Source organism: Talpa occidentalis, unplaced genomic scaffold (genome assembly GCF_014898055.3).
Source record: "Talpa occidentalis isolate TD23 unplaced genomic scaffold, MPIMG_talOcc4v2.1 talOcc4.11, whole genome shotgun sequence".
Taxonomy (NCBI): domain Eukaryota; kingdom Metazoa; phylum Chordata; class Mammalia; order Eulipotyphla; family Talpidae; genus Talpa; species Talpa occidentalis.
The window spans coordinates 11,591,936-11,612,733 of record NW_023601104.1 but is presented as its reverse complement, the minus strand read 5'-3'; the positions used below and the strand labels follow the sequence as shown (position 1 = coordinate 11,612,733).

The following is a 20,798-nucleotide window of genomic DNA, read 5'->3' as shown; positions in this document are numbered from 1 at the left end:
CCTCTTTTGTCCGTCCCTCTGAGTTATTCATCCTATAGGGTACAAAATAGCATCTGTGGTTTTGAGCACCCTTTCCTGATGGCTAATGATGAGCATCTTCTCATGGGCTTCTTGGCCACTTGTAATTCTTCTTTGGAGAAATGTTTGTTCAGATAATTTGCAAGGGGTTATTTGGCTTTTGTTATTAAGTTGTAAGAGTTCTTTGTATATTCTGGATGCAAGTTCCTTATCAGAGATATGACTTGCCGGTATTTTCTCCCAATCTGTCTTTTCACAGGCTTAATGGTGTCTTTTCACATGCTTAATGGTGTCCTTTGGAGCACAGATGTTTTAACTTTGGGTGAAGTCCAGTGTATCCACATTTTTCGCTCAGTCACTTGTTCTTTTGGTATCAGTTTGAAGGATCATTGCCTAATCCAAGGTCATAGAGATTTACTCCCATATTCTTCTAAGAGTTCTAGCATTTTAGCTCAGACATTTAGGTGATCGCTTTTGAGTTAACACACATATATGGAGTGAACTAGAGGCCCAGCTTCATTCTCTGGCATACAGATATCCAGATGTCCCAGTGTGTTTCCTCTTTGAATTACGTTAGCACCCTTGTCAAAAATCAACTGGCCATACTTTCCATGTACAATTTGATTAACAGTTTGTCCTTGGACAAGTTATTTAACCTAAGTCTCCATTTTTCTCACCTCTAAATTGGAGCAATACCAAGAATACTGTCCATCACTGGGGAGCTTTGAGCGTCAGTGAGATAATACCCACAGAGTACTTGGGGATCTGCCTGACAAATGGGAGCTCAGCAAAATCAGCTAATGTTATTACTATTATTTTATCATTCATTCCTTTGAAGGCCAAGGAAAGTTATTTCCTCACAGCAGTGTCTGGTGATGCTAAACATGGAGGGAAGTTGATAAGCGAGCTCCCAGTCTCTGCTTTCAAGGAGATGTGGCCTTATTAGGGCCTGAGGTTGGAAATTGTTCAGGTCTGTTCACCTGGAGCCACTAGGGGATTGGGTCTCAGGATGCAAAGAATGGTGGCACAGAGGGAGGAAGCTTCTGGTAAAGGCAAGGACCTGCACAAAGCCTCAGTCTAGGAATATCCTGGACTCTCAGAGCTGACAGACCCTTTCAGAAAGTAGCAGCTGGTGAGGCAGTAGATCAGGTAGAGTCTCGGATGCCAGGAGCCTGGACTTGTTCAGGGCAGGGGTATGATAAACAGAAGGCAAGTGTTGAGCATGTTGTGACGGCTCCTGCCCTACCTGTGAGGGATGGGGAGTAGGGGCAGACCTGTGGGGGTGCAAGGTGAGATCAGTAATGCAAAGGGGTTTTATCAGTTGCATGAATACACAGGATGATTTTTATTTCAGGAGCAGGAAGAGCTTACCAAAGACTGGGCTCCACAGGAGCGGGGTCCTTATTTCCCCAGCTCAGAACAGCCCTTACTGTAGAGTCTAGTCCAGGGCATCAGCCAGAGGAGCTCAGGGCCCCTTGTCCCCTGTGCTGGTCACAGGCCATATGGAAAGTGTCTGGAAGACTTTAACTTTTGCCTTTCTGGGCTTTTCAGATCTTGCTAAGGAGGCAGAGGGTTCAATGAGTCCCTAATTTTTTTTTGAGTACCTGCTGAGAGTAGGCCAGCTAAGACTTGGTCGTAGGGAAACTTTACATCTGCAGTCCCAGTAAGTGCTAAAGACCGTACTGGAAGTTAAACACAATTAGCCCCATTTTACAGATGAGACAGTGAGGCTCAAGATCACAGAAGCCGAGGTCCAGCTGACCCAGAGCTGTGTTTCCTCCACAGAGGTGGAGTGTACAGGTCCTCTGAGCCAAGGTCCTCTGTCTCCACAGTTCACAGCCCCTGGACGTGCGGCTAGGCTTCAGCCTGTGCCAGGCGGAGCTGGAGTTCCTGCAGAAGCGGAAGGTGGTGGTGGCCGAGGCTCTGAAGCAGGTGTTGCAGCTGGAGGAGGACCTGCAGGAGGACGAGGTGGGTAAGCAGAGGTCTGTGTCCCGTGCCTGCCCTGGGCTGAGCTTGTCCTTCCAACACCGTGCCCGGCCAGCCACCTCCTGGCCTTCCCTGCCCAGGATGGCCTCAGCACACCCTCCCCGTTGCTCTTACCACTGAGGTACCTGGTGCCCAGGTGAGGGCTGTGCTGAATGTCATTCAGTTGTAAGATCACGAGGGGACGGGAGAGGAGGGCAGAGTCGGGGGAGGAGCCCCAGCTTCTCCCTGTGCACTAACAGATCCCGAAGTGGCCGATGAGGACTTATTTGTGGACAACATGGCCTCTTTGCCCCAGCTAGGAAAACATCTGGGGCTCCTCCTCCTCTTATGCCCCCCTACCTCCACCCAAAGGCTCTAGGCCCTTCGTTCTTCAATCTCCCCTCCCCTAAATGTGCCACCCTCTCCCTACCCCTAGAGAATAGCAGTCAGATGCTGGAGAGAAGCAGCTTCCGCTACTCACAGAGCCAGCCTCTTCACAGTGCCTTGGTGAGAGCTCTGTGGCCTCCCTGACGTGCACTGAGGCCTGGTACTCCCTGTGAGAACCCGACTTCTGAGGTGGTCCCCAGGTGCCAGTGGGAACTGAGGAAGCTGTGAGGGGCTCTAGGCCTTGGAGGGCTCACACAGTCCCCACTCAAATGCAGACAGCAGAATCTTGGCAGAGAGCCCCTCCTCCCTCCCCCATCTTTAGGGAGGCACAACCAAGGGCATCTTAAACCCATGTAAGCCCAACGGTGACAACCCTGCTGCTTCCTGCATCAAAAATCCATTACTCCAGCTCTTACACAGATGGCATAAACTGAGCACATCTCAGGCACCAGACCTGGGCCTCGGGCACCGGCATCAAATCCCTCTACAGGAGGTGTTGATTTGCCACCCTTAGGGAATCACACCCAAGCTGAACTTGAGCAAGTCACCCAGACCCCTGAACCCCAACTTCATCACCTGTCAATTGAGACCCAGGTTATCAGTTCAACTTTCTGTTCCACTAAGCCTGTGTCAGGCTTTGGCGCCGCTGAGGCTTGATGTCAGATCTAGTCCCTGCTGGTGGCCCACAGGTCTCTCCCTGCCTGACTGCCCACTGTCTGTATCCTCCACGTTCTTTCTAAGCTCTGTCAAGCCAAGTCTTCTCCTGCCAGCACGGCCCTGACAGCCCGTTGTGTGCCCCCAGGTACCACTGATCGCCATCATGGCCACAGGGGGTGGAACAAGATCCATGACCGCCATGTATGGCCACCTGCTCGGACTGCAGAAGCTGAACATCCTGGACTGTGCCAGCTATATCACTGGCCTATCGGGGGCCACCTGGTAAGGAGTGGGGGTGGCTGTCTTGTGGAGTCCGCGCAAGCAGTGAACAGGCCTGCCTGGAGTCCCTAGGAAGCTCCCCCTGTCCTGAGTCAGAACAGCTTATGAAGCCTGGGCAGCTCTAGCAGCTGTAGCTGTGTGACCTTGGACACGCAGCCTCACTTCTCTGGTCAGGGTCACAGTAACACTGACCTCATGGGCTCTCCTGGTACTGGGTACCCGGGAACAGTATCTACATCACCCATGTTGGTTGTTCCCAACATGACTATTTCCCTGGGTCTAGAGAAGGACCCAAGAGCGTGGTGGCCAACCGTGAGGGAACCCCTCGTGCTGCTGACCCGTCTGCCTGTGCCATCCTGCCATCCTCTCTGGAACTGTCACGAGTCTTTGGGGGAGGGGGAAGAAGTGGAGCTGGTCTAGCTGCCTGGCTGCCCACAAGCCAGCCCATGCCCTTGCCTGCCCACTCCTGCTGCCCTCAGGCTGTCAGGGCCTTGCTGGTAGGAGAAGACGTGGTTATGCCTTCAGGCTCCCACCTCCTCACTCTCCTGAGCTAGGAGAGTGAGCTGTCTTCTCCCCAGAGGTGAAGCCTGGGGAGAGCAGCTTCTCCCCAGGAGCCTCAGTACCCAGGGCGTAGAGGGGTGCACAGGTGCCCACAGAAATGCCTTGATTTCTTTGAAGATCAGAAGAAAAATGAACTTTGAGGTTGAGAAAAAAGTTTTAATATTAATATTACCTTATCTTTAGGTAACATAATCATAACACATAATTTTAATTTTTTTTATATTTATATGACTTTTTACTTAAGTCTTAATGCAGCCCATCTTGGATCTTGGGTCCCCATGATCCAAGGCCTTAGCCCCTGAAGTCCCCCCATCTGGGAGGAGCTCTGGGTAGCGTTCATTTGTGTAAATTTACCTTAAGAAAACCAAGGGCTCCTGGTGCATCAGGGCCCTGAGGTCTGAGCCCAGGAAGGCCAGAAGGAAGAGCTGACAGTTACCGCCACTGTCTCCATACCGAGCCACAGGGTAACTGCTTCTGATGGACCATCTCCCTTCTCCACAAGAAAACTGTGAGGGGCATGTTGTCATCGTGCTCATTTTGCAGTTAGAGACATAGACCCTTGCCCAGGGTCACTCAGCTGGCCTTGAACCCATGCTCTTCGAGTCCATGTTCTTAATCTCCAGGTTAAACAGCTGTCCATGGTAGTAGATTAAGGAGACAAACCTGCTTCCATCAGAGTCTGGGGCTGGGGATTGGGCACCTGTATTCTCCTGGCCTCCTGCTGGGCTGGAGTGGGAGGAGTGACTAGGGGGAGCATCAAGGGAGCAGGAGGGCCTCCTGGCCTGGGATAGCACTTTTGAAAACCAGTCATTTGCATTGATTTTGAAAGTTTTTTGAAAGTCTAGCCATAATAGAGTGACCCTCATGGAGAGCAGAGTATTTTTATGGAAGAAATCTAGCCAACTCCTACCATGCCAGGTCAGAAACAAGCCCTGTGGAGGAAGGCCACTGTTACACGAATGTGCAGCCAAGGGCAAGGTCCATCCCCTGTGGGCCGGGGCCTCCTGGCTGCTGTCCCGATCATACTGAGAAAAGCTGGGTCCAGACCAAGAGGAAGCCCCCAAAGAGCCTGGGCTAGAGGGAGAATCCATCTTTGTTTTTCTCCTTCCCATGCCCTCATATAAAGTTAGAAGAAGGGGAAGTAAATCTTTAGTCGGTGTATCATAACTTTGAGAACTAAAGAGGCAAAGTAAAAGGAGTCCAGGATTTGGAATGAGCCAAATGTTGGCTCCACCACTCACGGTCCAACTCATTTAATCTTCACAGTAACTGTGTGAGGCAGGTACAAGTATCGCAGCTCCCCCATATTGTGTCTGTCTCAGCCTATTGCTAGGAGGGCCTTAATAGCATGCTCGAAGTGCCTGGGGCCACTCGCCTGGGCCGATGATGAGTTTCTCATAGACGCTTTTCCCTTTTAAGTCAATATAATGACTGGACTGGCCCGTGGGGTTACTGTGATTGCAAGGTGCCCTGCAGCGGTAACCATCAGGAAACTAGAGTCAGAGGGAAGGTTATTGCATATAAGCCCTGGAAACTGCACAGCACACCTAGGCCACATTGAGGTCCTGGGGAACCTGGGGGTGAGGGGAGATCACATGGGCCTGGAGTCCTGCTTTTATTGGTGCTAATGGTGGGGGGTGGGGGGTGGGCAGCATCTAAGGTTTGGAGGCTTAACTCTTTGGTGAGGAATAAAATTATAAGACAGGAAGTTAAATGCAGGAAAAAAGATTTAAAAAAGGAAAAAGACAAAGACAAGTGGGCCCCAGCTGATCAGTTATTTGAATTAAGCAGGATCTGTGAAACAAGGAGCCTTGGGGGCTGGGGGAGGGGAGTTAGGCAGTGTGGCTCTTGTGTGGGAGTGCGGCTGGCTGGCGGTGTGCTGGTTTGAACTACAGCCGCCTTTGAAGTGGATGCCTGGGCATTGAGGTTTAAGTGAGGCGCTTGCATTTCATAAAAATAAATGTGCTCAGGTTTATATCCCACCCCCATTCCACAGATGAGGAAACTAGGGTGAAGAGTGGGTTAAGAAACTTGTCCAGGATCACACAGCTAATGAGTCTGGTATTGAACCCAGGAAGGTTTGGGTCCAGAATCCTCACTCTTTTTTTCTTCTTTTTTAAAGATTTATTTATTTATACAAGCACTGGGGTACAGGCCAGAGGTGTGGGAGGGTGAGAGGATTCACCAGAGACAGAGTGGGGAGCAGAACAGGCAGAAGGACTGAAATACACTGCTGAGGGGAGCAGTGGGCGAGACAGGAGAGGTCTGCCACGCCACATGGGTATCTCCTTGGCTGGCCGGGAAGCAAACCAGCGCTGCAGAGGCTGCGGACAGCTTCACAGCGCTACTCTCAAGCCGCTGCGCCACCAGGGAGGCCCCAGAATCCTCACTCTTTTTTTTTTTAAATATTTTTTTAAGATTTATTTTATTTATACAATAGCTGGATACAGGTCAGATGTGTGGAAGGGTGAGAGAATTCACCAGAGACAGAGTAGGGAGCAGAACAGGCAGACAGAGCGAAAACACTGCTGAGGGGAGCAGCGGGCGAGACAGGAGAGGTCTGCCACGCCATGTGGGAATCTCCCTGGCTGGTTGGGAATCGAACCCACGCTGCAGAGGCTGCGGACAGCTTCACAGCACTGCGCTTAACCTGCTGTGCCACCAGGGAGGCCCCAGAATCCTCACTCTTAAGCAATATGCCACGTACCTGAAATGGTGACAGCTGCAACTACTGTTCACCCCTGCAAAGTAATACTGTTCACCCCCGCAAAGCCCCTTCACCTCAGTCCTTTCCCTCTGGGTGCCTCTCCAGGCAGGCTAGGGCTTCCCACAACTTCCCTGCCATCTCTCTGCTAGGATCTGGGATTGATGGCACCAGGGCTGGCTCAGATCTGTCAGCCATACCTATCTCTCCAGGACCATGGCTACCTTATACAGTGACCCCGAGTGGTCTTCCAAAAACCTGGAACCTACCATCTTTGAGGTTCGGAGGCATGTGGTCAAGGACAAGATGCCTGCCCTGTTCCCAGACCAGCTCTGCAAATTCCAGGAAGAGCTCCAGCAGCGCAGCCAGGAAGGCTACAAGGTCACCTTTACAGACTTCTGGGGCCTGCTGATCGAGGCCTGCCTGGGGGATGAGGTAGGTACCCAGCCTGCCCTGGCTGAGGTCTAGCACGCTTCCTTCATCAGGGGGTATCTGGACTTGCATGGCAGTACCCTTGGGCAGGTGCATCCTCGGGCTGTACCAAGCAGGGGGTGCCCGAAGTCATGATGGAGGAAGGCGGTAGGATTGTCTTCATATCCCCTTAGCTTATGACAGAGACTTGGTATTGGGGTGGTTCAGACAGGGGAGGCAGCCTGTCCTCTGAGAGCCGTACTGAGATACCTGTAAGAGAAGGGGAGGGAGCTGGTGAAGGCTGGAGAGCTGTCAGGCTGTGATACAAGTCTGACCCCAAGTGGAGGCAAGAGGGAAGAAAAGCTGGGTGGAACATGCTAGACTACTGTGTGGTTGGTCTAGAAGGTTCTACAAGGTCTTACCGCATCCTCTAGCCAAATTGGCTGTGAGGGCAATCCAGTGCCCCCCAGCATGTGCCTGCCTCAGTATCCCTGCCCCAGTCAGTCCCGGGCTAGGAGTGGCCCGATGGGAAGTGTGACCTCAGCACAAACTCAGTTTTGGATTTCAGAGCACAGTGGGGTGGAGGTGGGGGGTTCTGTCAATTCTACCCCCTGTAGCTGGAGGTCTGCTTGGCGCCTTCTCAGGCCACCACACAGAGAATGGGCCCAAGAAGGCTCCTTCCCACGCCGAGATCCAATTTTTGCCCAAGGGAAGAGCCTGTGTTGGGCTGTGAGAGGCATATGGAATGAAGGGAAGGAGGTGGGGGAGGGGTGGAGCAGGGGAAAGAAGGGAGCCCTGGGATCCCCCTGGGATGCTATGGTCCTGGGCTTCAGGGCGAGCCCAGGAAACACAGACCCCCAAAGAGGAAACAACTTTGGCTGCTGCTTAGCCCCAAAGCAGAGCTTTCCACAGAACTTCCATCCAGGTCCATGTCCATCTTGCCCACTCCCAAAGGTGCCTGAAGAACTCCAAATTCAAATCAGAACTCAGCAGAAGTAGGAAAGACAGCTAATTATTTTCTAGTAGGTCCCCTTTTCCAGAAAACATAGACAGTTTGAGCAAACAAGGATGACTTAAACCTCGTCTTTACTCATTTACTCTCTTGTATATTCTTTCAACAAAAGTACCGCCTGCATGCCAGACACTGCTCAGCATAGGGATTCGGGTCAAGGCAGTCACAGAAGATGGCTCCCAGCCCACCCTGCCCCTTGTGCTCACCCCCATCTTATCTGTCACCCTGATGAAGCAGGACAGAGAGGCTGAGGTGTTGACTTTTGGATTCAGGCAGAACGGGGTTAAAATCTGGCCTGTTCTGGCCAGATGGGAATTACACCACTAACTGGTAGTAACAATTCTAACAATAGTTCCCCATTAATGGGAAGGAAAGCCCTAGGGCTTTGATACAGAAGTCTGAGCTTTGCCAGGGTTTGGTGTGAAGAAGAGCCCAGGTTCCTAGGAAATCAAGTCTAGGATGGATGTCAGGCCTCTGCTCTTCCACTCCGGCCCAGCAATGAGTGTGGACTGGCCTCTTCCTGAGTCTACAGCGTCCTCTGCTTCCAGGATACGCAGTGCCCTTATCATTGGGCCCAGTTATGACAGACACCCTGTTTGCCTTTCAAGGGAGACCCAGGAGTACATGACCCACCCCAGACATGTTCGGCACCTCACACAGATTCTATGGCCTTCACATGTGATTGGCCATGGGCGGTCACCCAGCACACAGCTGCTTGGCCTGGGGCAAGGCCTGGGTCACAAAGCCATTCACTGGCTTTGTCTACCAGCTTGAATGACAGAGAGGTGGCCTGTGGGCTTGTTCACAGGACTTCCGCTCTGGTCACACAGCACTCTGGGACCTAAGAGAGACTGTGGCTACCCTCTGGTGCAAGTTTCCATGTCTTTGTTTAAAAAAAAAAAGGAACTTTTTTACCCCTCCCAAACAAATTTTATGAGGGAACCCAACATAAAAGCAGTTGAGAAAAGTGAAGTTGCTCTTGCTTTAGTAGGGTGGGAGATGCTGGGGATGAACAGGGAAATGCTGGTGGCCTCTTCCACCCTTGCCTTTTCATCCTCTGATCCTCGAGATGAGAGGAGAACCCTGGTGCTCTGGGGGAAGCCCAAGTAGCAGATCCAGTCCTGCTCCCCTGGTTGGGGGGTGAAGGGGTGTTAGGAGGGGAATGTCCTGAGAATGTTCTGCAGGTGCATTTTAAAGGTTTATTTTTATTTATTTATGCATACAAGAACCGGGGTGTAGGCCAGAGGTGTGGGGGTGAGAGGATTCACCAGAGACAGAGTGGGGAGCAGAACAGGCAGATTGACCGAAATACACTGCTGAGGGGAGCAGCAGGCAAGTCAGGAGAGGTCTGCTGCGCCATGTGTGTTTCTCCCTGGCCGGGGATCGAACTCATGCCTCAGTGGATGGCATGAGACTTTAACCCCTGCGCCACCAGGGAGGCCCTACAGGTGCATTTTAAGGCCGCCAGGAGTCCAGGTTGTCCTCTTGTTCTGTTCTTCTCCCAGGCTGCCTGTCTGCTTCTTCTCCTAAGCCATTTTTTTTTCCTCACAGAGAAACGAATGCAAACTGTCCGAGCAACGTGCTGCTTTGTGCCGGGGCCAGAACCCCCTGCCCATCTACCTCACCATTAATGTCAAGGATGATGTAAGCAACCAGGATTTCAGAGGTAACACTGGTGGCCTGCAATTTCCAGGGAGGGGGGCAGGCAAAGGCACCCAGCACCCCAGCACAGACACCACCATACCTTTACTAACCTCCACATCCAAACACTGTGCTAATGCTGAAGAATTTGACTTTGCTACCCCCTTCTGTTCTGCTTCATGGATAAAGCTGGTGGGCAGGACCCCATGGCTTCTCGAGGCAGGGGGTTGATGAGACAGAAGAAATAAAGGTCGTACAAGGAAAGTGCCCTCATATTTCTTAAGCTGCCCAGAGGTGGGAACTCTAGAGACCTGCCCTGTTGCCCTGTCAGTTTTGGTCCTTGTTGATCCAGTTTTGAGGTGCAAATGAGGCGTGCGGGTGCAGAGCCAGCCTGCTGGGAGAGCAGAAGTAGCTGTGGGCGCCCCCGTGTGCCCCTCAGGAGAACTGCAGCCTCTGTCCCAGGCTCCCCGAGCTAAGCGGATGGCGTGGCTGTCCCAGACGGAGACTGAGCTCTGCCCTGTTGTTTTGTGTGCAGAGTGGTGCGAATTCTCCCCCTATGAGGTGGGCCTGCAGAAGTACGGGGCCTACATCCCCAGCGAGCTCTTCGGCTCCGAGTTCTTCATGGGGCGGCTGATGAAGAGGATCCCGGAGTCGCGGATATGCTACATGCTAGGTAACTCCTGGCTAGGGAGCCCCCCCAACCCCTGGGTTGAATTAGAGGAAAGACAGGGAGGCATGCTTTGTTCCCCCAGGATTTTGTCTCAGGTGCTGGGGCTGATATGGGTCAGCCCTCGAGCCTGTGACCCTCGTGGCCTCTGCCAACACCCCCACATCCCAAGAGGGTTCTGAAACCTAAGAATGGCCTTCCTGTCACACTTTTGGCCCAGAAGGACCCGATAAGGAGCCACCATGTCACTGGGGACCAGAGGCCACTGTCCCAATGTCCTGGTCTCCAGTGTCCCCCTGGAGTCTGTTCAGAGCCAGCCTGGGAGAGGCAGGCTGAGATGAGAATTTCTGGAATTTCCTCAGCCTCCAGGGCCCTCCCAGCTCCTGGGATCCAAGTGGCCACAGTGACTCTTCCTCAGGCAGAGTCTCTGGGAAGACTGGCCCAACTTCTGACCCTACGCTTTGGTCCTCCAGAAGCCAGTTGCCCTGAGAGCAGGGACCTGACCCTGGTGTCCACTCATGCTGCTTTTCCCTTCAGAGTCTAAACTGCTCCAGCATTAGGTGGCCAGAGTAGAAACAGTCACCTTACAGCCTCAGCAATAGTTATGCCCTGTTAGACTGTCTGTACAACTGCCTTCTATCTATACTGACTATCTGTGGGTAGAACAGTCTATCTGCACTGACTCAACCCATTCCAGAATAAACTCCAGCCCATTTCTTCTGCAAAGCTTTCCTAGAAGTCCCTCATCTGCAGAGGGCCTCTCCTTCCTCTGTCGCCTGTTGTTTGAGGCATGTGGTTCATAGTTCTGTTTACTATGACACTTGTGCTTAAAGGCTGGTTCCTGTGAGGAATTGTTCAAATTATCAACCTCTGGGCCTCAGTTTTCACATCTGTAAATTGGGCATAAGAATAAAACCTACCTTAGAGGTGATCCTAATGGGTCAGTGTATGTGACCCATTAATGACATTAATAAGTTGCATTTTAAATCATAACAGTAAGAGAAAACATCACATTTATGTAGTGCTCACCATGAGCCAGGTGCTGTCCTAAAATAGTGCATTAACTGGTGTCAGGGTGCCATCTAAACTTGTACTCAAAGCCTACCCTTGCCACCCTGCAGTCCCAGGTGGGACTGTACCTTGTAAACCCTCTCCCAGCCCTGAGGAAGATGAGAACAGAGGCACGGGGGTGCAGTCACCTGTGTCAGTCGAGCAGCACTGTAGGGAGAGCACATCAAAGTTGGTCCCACCCGCTGACCAGCCTGTCTTAGAGGGGGCATCAAGGCAGACGCAGTGTGTTCTGGTGGGCCTGCAGGCTCTTGGGTAGAGCTGCTCAGAGCTGGGCCTGTCCCCCCTAGGTTTGTGGAGCAGCATCTTTTCCCTGAACCTGCTTGATGCCTGGAATCTGAGCCACACCTCAGAGGAGTTTTTCCATAGGTGGACAAGGGAGAGAGTGCATGACATTGGTGAGTGACCCCCTGACTTCCCTTCTTGGTTGGGCTACGGTGGGATGGAGAGAGGTGGATCCCAAACTGAGGACCAGTCCACCTGCCGCATGTTTCACTGTTGTCCCGATGGCCCACAGAGATGGGAAGCAACTGGGGTTCGAGGGTATTCCTGGCTGGAGGGGAGGCTGAGTGTAGGTAGACACCTGTGCCCAGGCCCAGCCGCCAGTTTCAGGACCAGCTGGGCCTCCTTGGGGGTGTGGATCCACTGTGCGATAGATCTGGCAGAGTTGCATGGTGCCTGGGACAGCTGATGCAGGTAGGAATCTACACGCACAGTTAAAGGTTGCCCAAAACTCTGTATCCTCTCAGGGCCCCCCCCCCACCTTACCTATCATCCCCCTTCTTCATTTTCTTGTCTGTACAAACAGTGGCCTCCACTACCCTGCCCTTGTTCTGAGTCTCTCCCCTGGGTTCTAGCCCCATCGCCAGGGCCTTGAGAGCGAGGCAAGGACTGCACTCACAGGCCCCCCTCCTTGGCTGCAGGCAACTGTGCAGTGCTTCCAGGGTGTCCTGGGGACCCCAGCTCTTGTGACCTGCCCTCCATCCCCCCCTCCCCTGCAGAAGACGAGCCACTCCTGCCTGAGATCCCCAAATGTGATGCCAACGCCCTGGACACCACAGTGGTGATCCCAGCTTCCTGGCTGTCTAACACATTCCGCACCATCCTCACGCACCGGGCCTTTGTGTCTGAGTTCCACAACTTCCTGCTGGGGCTGCAGCTGCACACCGAGTACCTCCAGAGCAGCGAGTTCTCCAAGTGGAAAGGTAACCCTACCTGACGCTCCTGGGGCCACCCCAGTTTGGAGGAAGAGGTGGATGTCAAAGCTGCCAGAGGAAGCTCCACGGGCATACTCGTTGGGTTTGGCAGCAAATTCTCCACGCGCTTTCCACACTTGGCCAAGTCCTGAACAGGGGCAGAGCCCTGGGTGTGTTTCATGAGTGGAGTCTGTATGAGAACTCTAGACAGAACCTGTATAACTATCCCAGCATGCAGATGTTGGGGCGCTGCCTTTCTGTGGTTGTGCTCTGGGGACACCGTTTATGTGACTGGGGCAGGGGTGGCCTGGCTCAAGAGCTGCAGATGGCAGAGCCAGGTCTTAAACTGTGACCTTGCAGCTTCAACTCAGTCTCTCCTCCCCACCCTGCTAAGACGCTGCGGTGGACTAACCACCATCTTGGGTGTGGTTTTTGGCCACAGCCTGCAGATGGCTTCACAATCCCCATCCTCACCGTCTGGGACAGAAAGGGCAGCTGGCCCTGGGTCTGCACTCATTTGTCAGTTAACCTTAGGTACACCTGCTGCCCCACATGCTCCTTGGCTGAGTCTCAGTGGATTTTCTGTACACTTTCCCTAAAAGACTTGCTCAAACCCCAGGATAATGCTCTTCTTCATCAGTCCACCCAGAGGGGCACTGGCACCCATGGGGCACCCTGGCCAAGAGGGGCGGACTGGAGGCCCAGGCCGAGGTGAAGGAGCTCTGGGCAGGGCACTCAGCTCCCTACCGGTGCCTGTGATCACGGCGGCGATCAGGGCACCCGGGACTATGGTAACCAGAAGCCTTGGCTTTCAGACACGGTGCTGGACGGTTTCCCAAACCAGCTGACACAGTCTGTGAACCACTTGTGCCTGCTGGACACGGCGTTCTTCGTCAACTCCAGCTACCCGCCCCTCCTCAGACCCGAGAGGAAAGTCGACCTCATCATCCACCTCAATTACTGCGCTGGGTCCCAGACAAAGGCAAGTGTGGCAGAGACAGGAGCCCGCCGGGAGGCAGGCCACTGAGTGAGCGCCACGGAACCCAGAAAGGGGAGAACGCGTGGTTCCCTCGCAGGCAGGCCCGGAGGCTGAGCATCAGAGAAACTTGAGCCGCTGTGCCTGACTTGAGGTTACAAGTCAAGTCCGGGGGTGGGGGTGGGGGGCAGCCAGCTGGCCCTCACAAGCCCGCGGGGCTGGGGATTTGCATAGACTCACTTAGCTAATTCCAATTTTGTTCTTGCATCTGAGCATTTGCCATATATGGCAATTCTTCAGCTGCGGAAAAAAAGGAGTTTTAAAAAATAACCTAAATAGAGCCCCATCGGCTCTAATGTTTTGTACTGCGTTAAGGTCTCGTAGTGTCCTGTTTTCAAAATAATTGCAGTTCCCACCCCGGGAAATGTAACTATAGTAAAGAACCGAAAGTGGAGATTTTTGTTTATTTTTATTTATATGCTTTTGAAAAGTTCTGGTCATTTATGGGAAGAAACTGGATTTTAGTCTCCTTTAAATAGCCCTGTCTTGCAGCCAGGGAAGGGGCGGGTGGGACATGATAAGGATGATGCCCGTGACCTCAGCTTACAAATGAATGACACTGTGCTTTCCTGCACAAGATCTCGCTTAATCATTACACCAGCTCTTTGAGGTCGAGGGCACAACTGCTCTTATTCCCATGTGATAGGTGTGCAAACTGAGGCACAGAGCAGGTAAGTGGCTTGCCTAAGAGCCTGCAGCTCGTGAGAGTGGCACGGAGAGTAAAGGTATTCTGACACTCAAAGTCCACGGCTCTTTCCTTAGGTCAGGGCCTGGTCATCCCCATGGCACTTATTTCCAGAGCCTGCGCATGACCCACAGGAGCCTAGCCAGTCATGCCTACACACGGCTCAGCAACAGTCACCCTCAAGCTGCCCCCACACCAGCCCAGGTCTGTGTTAGGGCAAAGCAATGGTGATGGGACTTCTGTCCATTTTACTTGGAGAAGGAACTTACAGTTGGGCACACACCGACCTACTGCCTCAGGCCCTTTGTCCTGGCCCAGCTTTGTTCTAAAAATAGCTCAAATAGGCAAAGCAGTTGGAGCCCTGAGTGGTTAGCTGGGAAATTCAGGAAGCTGGATCTAAGAACTGGGTGTTTCTTATCTACTTTCACTCCTCCTAATACTCAAAGTTCTCCAACTGTGCTCTTCCAGCCCATGAGACAAACCTGTGAGTACTGCACCGTGCAGAACATCCCCTTCCCCGAATACACTCTGCAAGACGAGGAGAATAATCTCAAGGAATGCTACCTGATGGAGAACTCCCAGGAGTCTGATGCCCCTACTGTGCTTTTCTTCCCACTCATCAATGACACCTTTCAAAAATACAAGGCCCCAGGTAAGCCACCTCCCAGCTCAGCTCCCACCTCCCGGCTGGGCTTGGACTGAGAGTCCTGTCTTTAGACTTGTGCAGTCTTGTAGAAGCACAGATGGGGAAGGCTGGGCCAGCTCCTGTCTGAGCCAACATTTGATTCAGCAAGGAAAAAAAGACACCTCTCCCAAGCCCTCCACCCCCCCATGAGCTGGCCTTGTCACCCTCTACTCTTTCAGTCATTCAACATTTATTGACATCTAGCTGGTGTGTTGGTGCCAGGGGCAAGTGTGCATGCATGTGTGCACACGTGTGCATGTTTTCGCGCAGGTGTGTGTGCAGGGACGGGCCCCAGGAAGAGATACAACACCTACAGTCTATTACAACCTAAGGTAACAAGAGTCTAGAGCAAGATTTTCTCCTTCCAGGTGTGGAGCGGAGCCCCGAGGAGATGGAGCAGGGCCAGGTTGACATTTATGGCCCCAAAACTCCCTATGCCACCAAGGAGCTGACGTACACAGAGGCTGCCTTCGACAAGCTGGTGAAACTCTCTGAGTATAACATCCTGAATAACAAGGATAAGCTCCTTCAGGCCTTGCGTCTGGTGGTGGAGAAGAAGAAACGCCTAAAGAGCCAGTGTCCCCCCTAAGTCCCAGGAAACTGGTGATTCTGTGTCTGCTTCTGCCGTCAGAGGCACGGAGCCCTCAGGGCTGAGGCCTGCACAGCCAGCTCCACTCTCTCTGGCAAGAGGTGCAGGCGGGCTAACCTGGGCTTTCTACCAAAAATTAAATTTTTTTTGAAGTTCAGGGAGACAGAGAAAGACAAAAGAAAGTCACAAGGGGATGCATTTGGATGTATATGGGGTTTTATGCCCCACCAGGATGTTTTCAAACTTTTCCCTGCAGGGCAGGGCATCCACTAGCCACAGGCTCCTACATATGCCTTAAGTGTGGAGACTGTAAATGTGGCCAGAGAACGAGGCTGGTTTCCCAGAAACCTTGGGTTTCAATGCAGCTCAGAGCCCTCCCTCCTACCTCCTCTCTGCCTCCTCCTGTGGAAGGCCTTGGGAAATGCACAGGAGGACCTGAGAAGCAATCTGGGTTCAATGAAAAACCCTTTTTAAATTTAAGGCAATTGTATCACATGATTTTTATAGGCAATTCTGTTTCGCGGTTTTTATTTTTATGAATCAGGGTATTTGTAAAAGGCACGATGCTAGAAGATCTAGATGAAGCACTAGAGATAGAGACAGCCTGGTCTCTTCAACAACAAAGCCAAAGGGTTTTGGCAGCTACGCTCCAGCCACCAGAGCCCCAGGACTGGGGATCCAGACCAGGCAGCCCCTTCTGAACATCGAGCTCTGAGGAGATGCCGGGCAAGGCAGGGCTGTGGTGTGCAGCGCAGGCAGGTGCATGCGGGCAGGTGCCTGGAGCCAGGCACATACCCCCATCTCCCAGACGCCCATGCTCAACCACAAACCCACTCCAGGAGCACTTCTCAGTTCCCTCACCTCCCTCCTCTCTGGTGTCCAGATGGGATTATTTATTTTGAAATGGAATTCCTCTTATTCAGCAGGTGAACAACGTGGCCAGCGCCTCCCAGCTCTCAGGGTGTCACCTTTAGAAAATGAAAGGACTCCTTTACCTCTGGGAAGGAACCCATCCTTGGAGATGGTTTCCCAATGAAACCAGGGATACAGAGAAGCCCAAGTAGTGGGGTTCCCACTGTGTATTTTGTCCTGGCTGGGGACTAAAGAAATGTGTGACCTAAGCTCTTAAGATGCCCAGGCTGATGGAATGAGACCAGAAAATGTGTGGTCCCGTGATGCCCGGCAAACCTCGACGACGTGACCCCTTTTCTGGGCCACCCACCTCCTGAGGCAGCATTTTGGTTGTGAGGAGAAGTGGCGACAGGTGTCAGAAGTTTAGAAACACTGCCTCCGGTTTATGTTCTTGCTACTGCAAGAGTTTCGGGAACTAGTTAGACCGCGGCATCTCAGGCCCCACCCCAGCTAGACTGACCAGAATTTGCATTTTAAGGAGATTCCCAGCTCCTCGCTGCCGCCTCCTCCCTGGTGATTCTTGTGTGTATGCAAGTGAGAGGCATGGACTGATGCCTCCCACTTTACAGGAGGCCACGCTCTCCTGTAAGCTCGGAATGTGTGGCGCACTCGGCTCCCTTGAGCTAACTATAACATGAGCTTTTGTCTTGAGGGGGCAGGTGGTGGACCCCACCTGTCCCCTGGGATCCTTTGTTCTTTTCTGAAAATTGCTCATGAGACTGTTTTCCTCCCTGCTTGGGTCAGCTGCCCCATCTCTGCTGCTGCTGGGCAGCAGGAAGAGCCAAGGTGCCTGTAATTTTTAAATATGAATTCAACTTTTAATCAGAGCAAACTGATCCCTGCCCAGATAGTGCTAACCTGGGACGTCACCCTTCACTTCCACCATAGCAGCCGCCTTCACTTTGGCATCTTTTCTTTCCATCAGCAACCAACAGGCTCTTCTTAAATGATCAGAGTGAACGTGGCAAGACCTGTTTGTTGTAAGCTCGGGGCAGCCACGCCTTGGATTCATTAAGGATGTGAAATGAGGCTAATAAAGTCATTGTATGATTTGACCACACAATAAAATGGACTTATGGGTAAATGCTGTTTATTCATAAGCTTTCATGATCTGATGCTGCAAAGCATGCTTAACTCCTGTCCTCATCCCCGCTGGGATTTCTACACACACACACACACACACACACACACACACACACACACACCCCTTCTCACCCATCCCTCCACTCCCCACCAGAGAGGGCCTCCTCTCCCAGGCCTCCTTCCCCCTGCAGGGGTTGCCATCTTCTTGGGATGGGCACTCGGTGCTCTGTTTTTATGAAGCCATGGCAACCACCCGTGGAGCACCACTTCCTGCTGCCCAGCTGTCTGCAGCTCAGCTGGTTTTCAGGAAGCAAGGCTTAAGAGGAAGGAAGGGCAGCCCCATCCGCCGAGCACTCACTAGGTGCACAGAGGTCATAGAGGTGCGTGGGCCTCTGCTTTCCAGGAACTAGATTTGAAGTTGAGGGGGGAGATTTTCATGCAGACTGGACAAGTTAAATCATGATATAGTTTCTAAAATGACGCCGGCTATGTCACGGAGCAGGCAATGAGGAAGGGCCACACAAGAGATAAGGACAAGTGTCATCAACTCAGAAAGGATTGGGCAGAGTGTCCTGGAGAGGGCTCCCTCCCCAGATCCCCTGCTCTCTACCCGTAACATGATTAAATAGAAAAAATAAATACCCCCCACCCCCAGGATGCCTTGCTCCTTGTCTCCCCTTCTTCCTAAGAGAGCACCCAGCATACCACCCTGCCACACAGGCCAGTCCCCTGTCCCACAACAGATGTTTTCTGCCCCTAGGTCTCCATGAAAACACTTCTTCCCAAGGTCACCAGTGTCCACCTAATTGCCAAATACACTGAGCCAAATGGCACTGTCCTTTACAGGCCTTATCTTACTTGATTGTTCTCAGCCCTTGGCACTGCAGACCACTCCCTCCTTCCTGAAACCCTCCCTTCCCATGACTTCCTTGCCAACAGCAGTTCAATTCAGTTCTGCCTGCACACATTTATTGCCTTCTCACTCCATGCCAGTCAGTGTTGGGGGCACTGGAAAAATAAAAAAGATTAACAGTTGACCCTATGCTTCAGAGAGTTTCCTTCTGGTCCCATGTAGGAAGCCTGTGTGGAAACAGAGCCTTGCAGTATGAAGAGAAAGTTCCTATTAGCTTTGTAGAGGAGGGGCACAAGGGAGGGGCCATGAACGCAGCCCAAGAGGGAAGGTTTATAGGACCCCTTGTCCTGGATTCCTTCCCACGTTCATGTCCCCTCTCTGGCCTCACCCACTTGGTGGCCCCCAACTCTCATTCAAGTACTAGTATCCCTTCAGATTTTCCACTTAGCCCTCCTCTCTTCTTGCTGTGTTCACCTTTTTTTTTTTTTTTTTTAAGATTTATTTATTTTTATACAAGAGCTGGGGCACAGGCCAGAGGCATGGGAGGGTGAGAGGATTCACCAGAGACAGCGGGGAGCAGAACAGGCCAACGAAATACACTGAAATACACCGAAATACACTGCTGAGGGGAGCAGCGGGCGTGACAGGGGAAGTCTGCTACGCCATGTGGGAATCTCCCGGGCAGGCCGGGATCAAACCCATGTTGCTGTAGAGGCTGCAGACAGCTTCACAGCGATGTGCTCAACCCGCTGCACCACTGGGGAAGCCCTTTAGCATGTCGTCTACACCCAGGACTTCAACTCTTGCTTCTGTTTTGAAAACTGTCAACCTTTAGTTCTATTCAAGCCAGTTTCCTGAATTATAGATTCACATATTCAAATTCTGTACCAGTTGTCATTATTTTCACTTTATAAACCCAAAATATCTAATATAGTGACTTAAACAAGATAGAAGATGTTTATTTCTCTATTGCTTATCTGGGACCCAGGTTCCTTTCAGCTTTTACTTCTACCATCCTCAAGTTTGCCTTCTGGCCCAGTGCAGTTGCTGGAGATCCACCCATCATGTCCACATTTCCAGCAGCAGGGAGGATAAGGGCGCTGGGTTGCTGCTGACTATGAAGACACCAGCCCAGCCCTAGTCTACCTAGCTTTCTTTTCTCTGAACGAACTAAACTTTTATCTTAATAAGAAAATAAGAAATGCCAGCCGTTTCAGTTATCGCTGAGCAACAAAACCTCCCCAAACAGAATGGCATAACATAAGCACCATTTGATTATGCCCACAGATTCAAGAATTTGCAAAGGACATAAGGGCAATGTTTATCCACCCCATGTGTGGGGCCTCAGCTCACATGACTTCAACTGCTGGAGAAAACTCAGATGACGGTGGTTGAGAATAGCTGGGGTGGAGGGATCCACTTTTGAGATGGCTCTTTCACTCACATGCCTAGGCCGAAAGACTGAGGCAGAAGAACAGGCCCAGTCAGGACTGCCCTTCAGACCTCCTTCCTGTGGCCTTGCCAGCATGGTGGTCTTGGGATAGTTTCCTTAAATGGCCCCTCAGGGCTCCAAGGGAGAGAATGTCACACAGTAGCAGCTGTGTGGCCAGCCTATTGCCTCACTCAGAAGTCACACAACCTCATTTCCACAGCATTCTGTTGGCAGAAGCATTTACAAGTCAGTCTTGAAATTAGTTTAAGTCCTCTAACATTGTTATTTTTCCAAACCGTTTTGGCCATTCAAGGTCCTGTGCATTTGCATATGAATTTTTGGAATCGACTAGTCAATTTCTACAAAAATAAAAATTTCCTGGGATTGCACTGTATCTATCAGTTTCTGGAAAATTGACATCTTTTTTTTTTTTTTGCAGTGACCTCATCAGCAGTAGGAATTATAGATGTTTTTCTATTGCAGTACAGTTATTGCAGAATTTCTCAAAAAATCTTTTATACTCATCATTACTTAGAGGTTTTGGCAATTAATGGATCTGCCACTTGTTTTCGTTATTAAATAGATTAAAGAAGGATATATATTGCATAAAGTGACTTAGGGTCTTAGTACTTTGGTATATTTCAATATATTGGTTTCTTTATATTATATTTTATGTGAAGTGATTCAGAACAGGCTACTCAAAATCATGCCACCTTGGCACACTGATTCTTTCTATGGAAAATTGACATCTTAACAATATTAAGACTTCTGATCCATGATCATGAGAAATTTAGTCTTTATTTCTCTAATAATGCTTTGTGATTCTCATTATATAGATCTTGAATATTTTTAATTATTTTTATCCCTAAGTATTTCATAGTGTTGAAATGATAACAATTTTTTAAACTATTTTTTTTAAGGTTTATTTTTATTTATGCATCAAGAACTGGGGGTGTA

At 51.3% G+C, this 20,798-nt stretch overlaps 1 protein-coding gene across 1 annotated transcript in view; it reads left to right on the top strand.

The window, feature by feature from the left end:
- Window positions 1-15,745, top strand: part of PLA2G4E (phospholipase A2 group IVE) — a 33,242-nt gene extending 17,497 nt beyond the window's left edge. The window contains exons 11-20 of the mRNA XM_037504143.2: window positions 1,851-1,986; window positions 3,173-3,309; window positions 6,784-7,006; window positions 9,546-9,660; window positions 10,171-10,308; window positions 11,661-11,768; window positions 12,372-12,575; window positions 13,382-13,548; window positions 14,756-14,939; window positions 15,341-15,745. Of these exons, the coding sequence (XP_037360040.1) occupies window positions 1,851-1,986; window positions 3,173-3,309; window positions 6,784-7,006; window positions 9,546-9,660; window positions 10,171-10,308; window positions 11,661-11,768; window positions 12,372-12,575; window positions 13,382-13,548; window positions 14,756-14,939; window positions 15,341-15,561 (1,633 nt within the window). The 3' untranslated portion in view covers window positions 15,562-15,745. The remainder of the gene's footprint in view (window positions 1-1,850; window positions 1,987-3,172; window positions 3,310-6,783; window positions 7,007-9,545; window positions 9,661-10,170; window positions 10,309-11,660; window positions 11,769-12,371; window positions 12,576-13,381; window positions 13,549-14,755; window positions 14,940-15,340) is intronic.
- The last annotated feature ends 5,053 nt before the right edge of the window (window positions 15,746-20,798 follow it).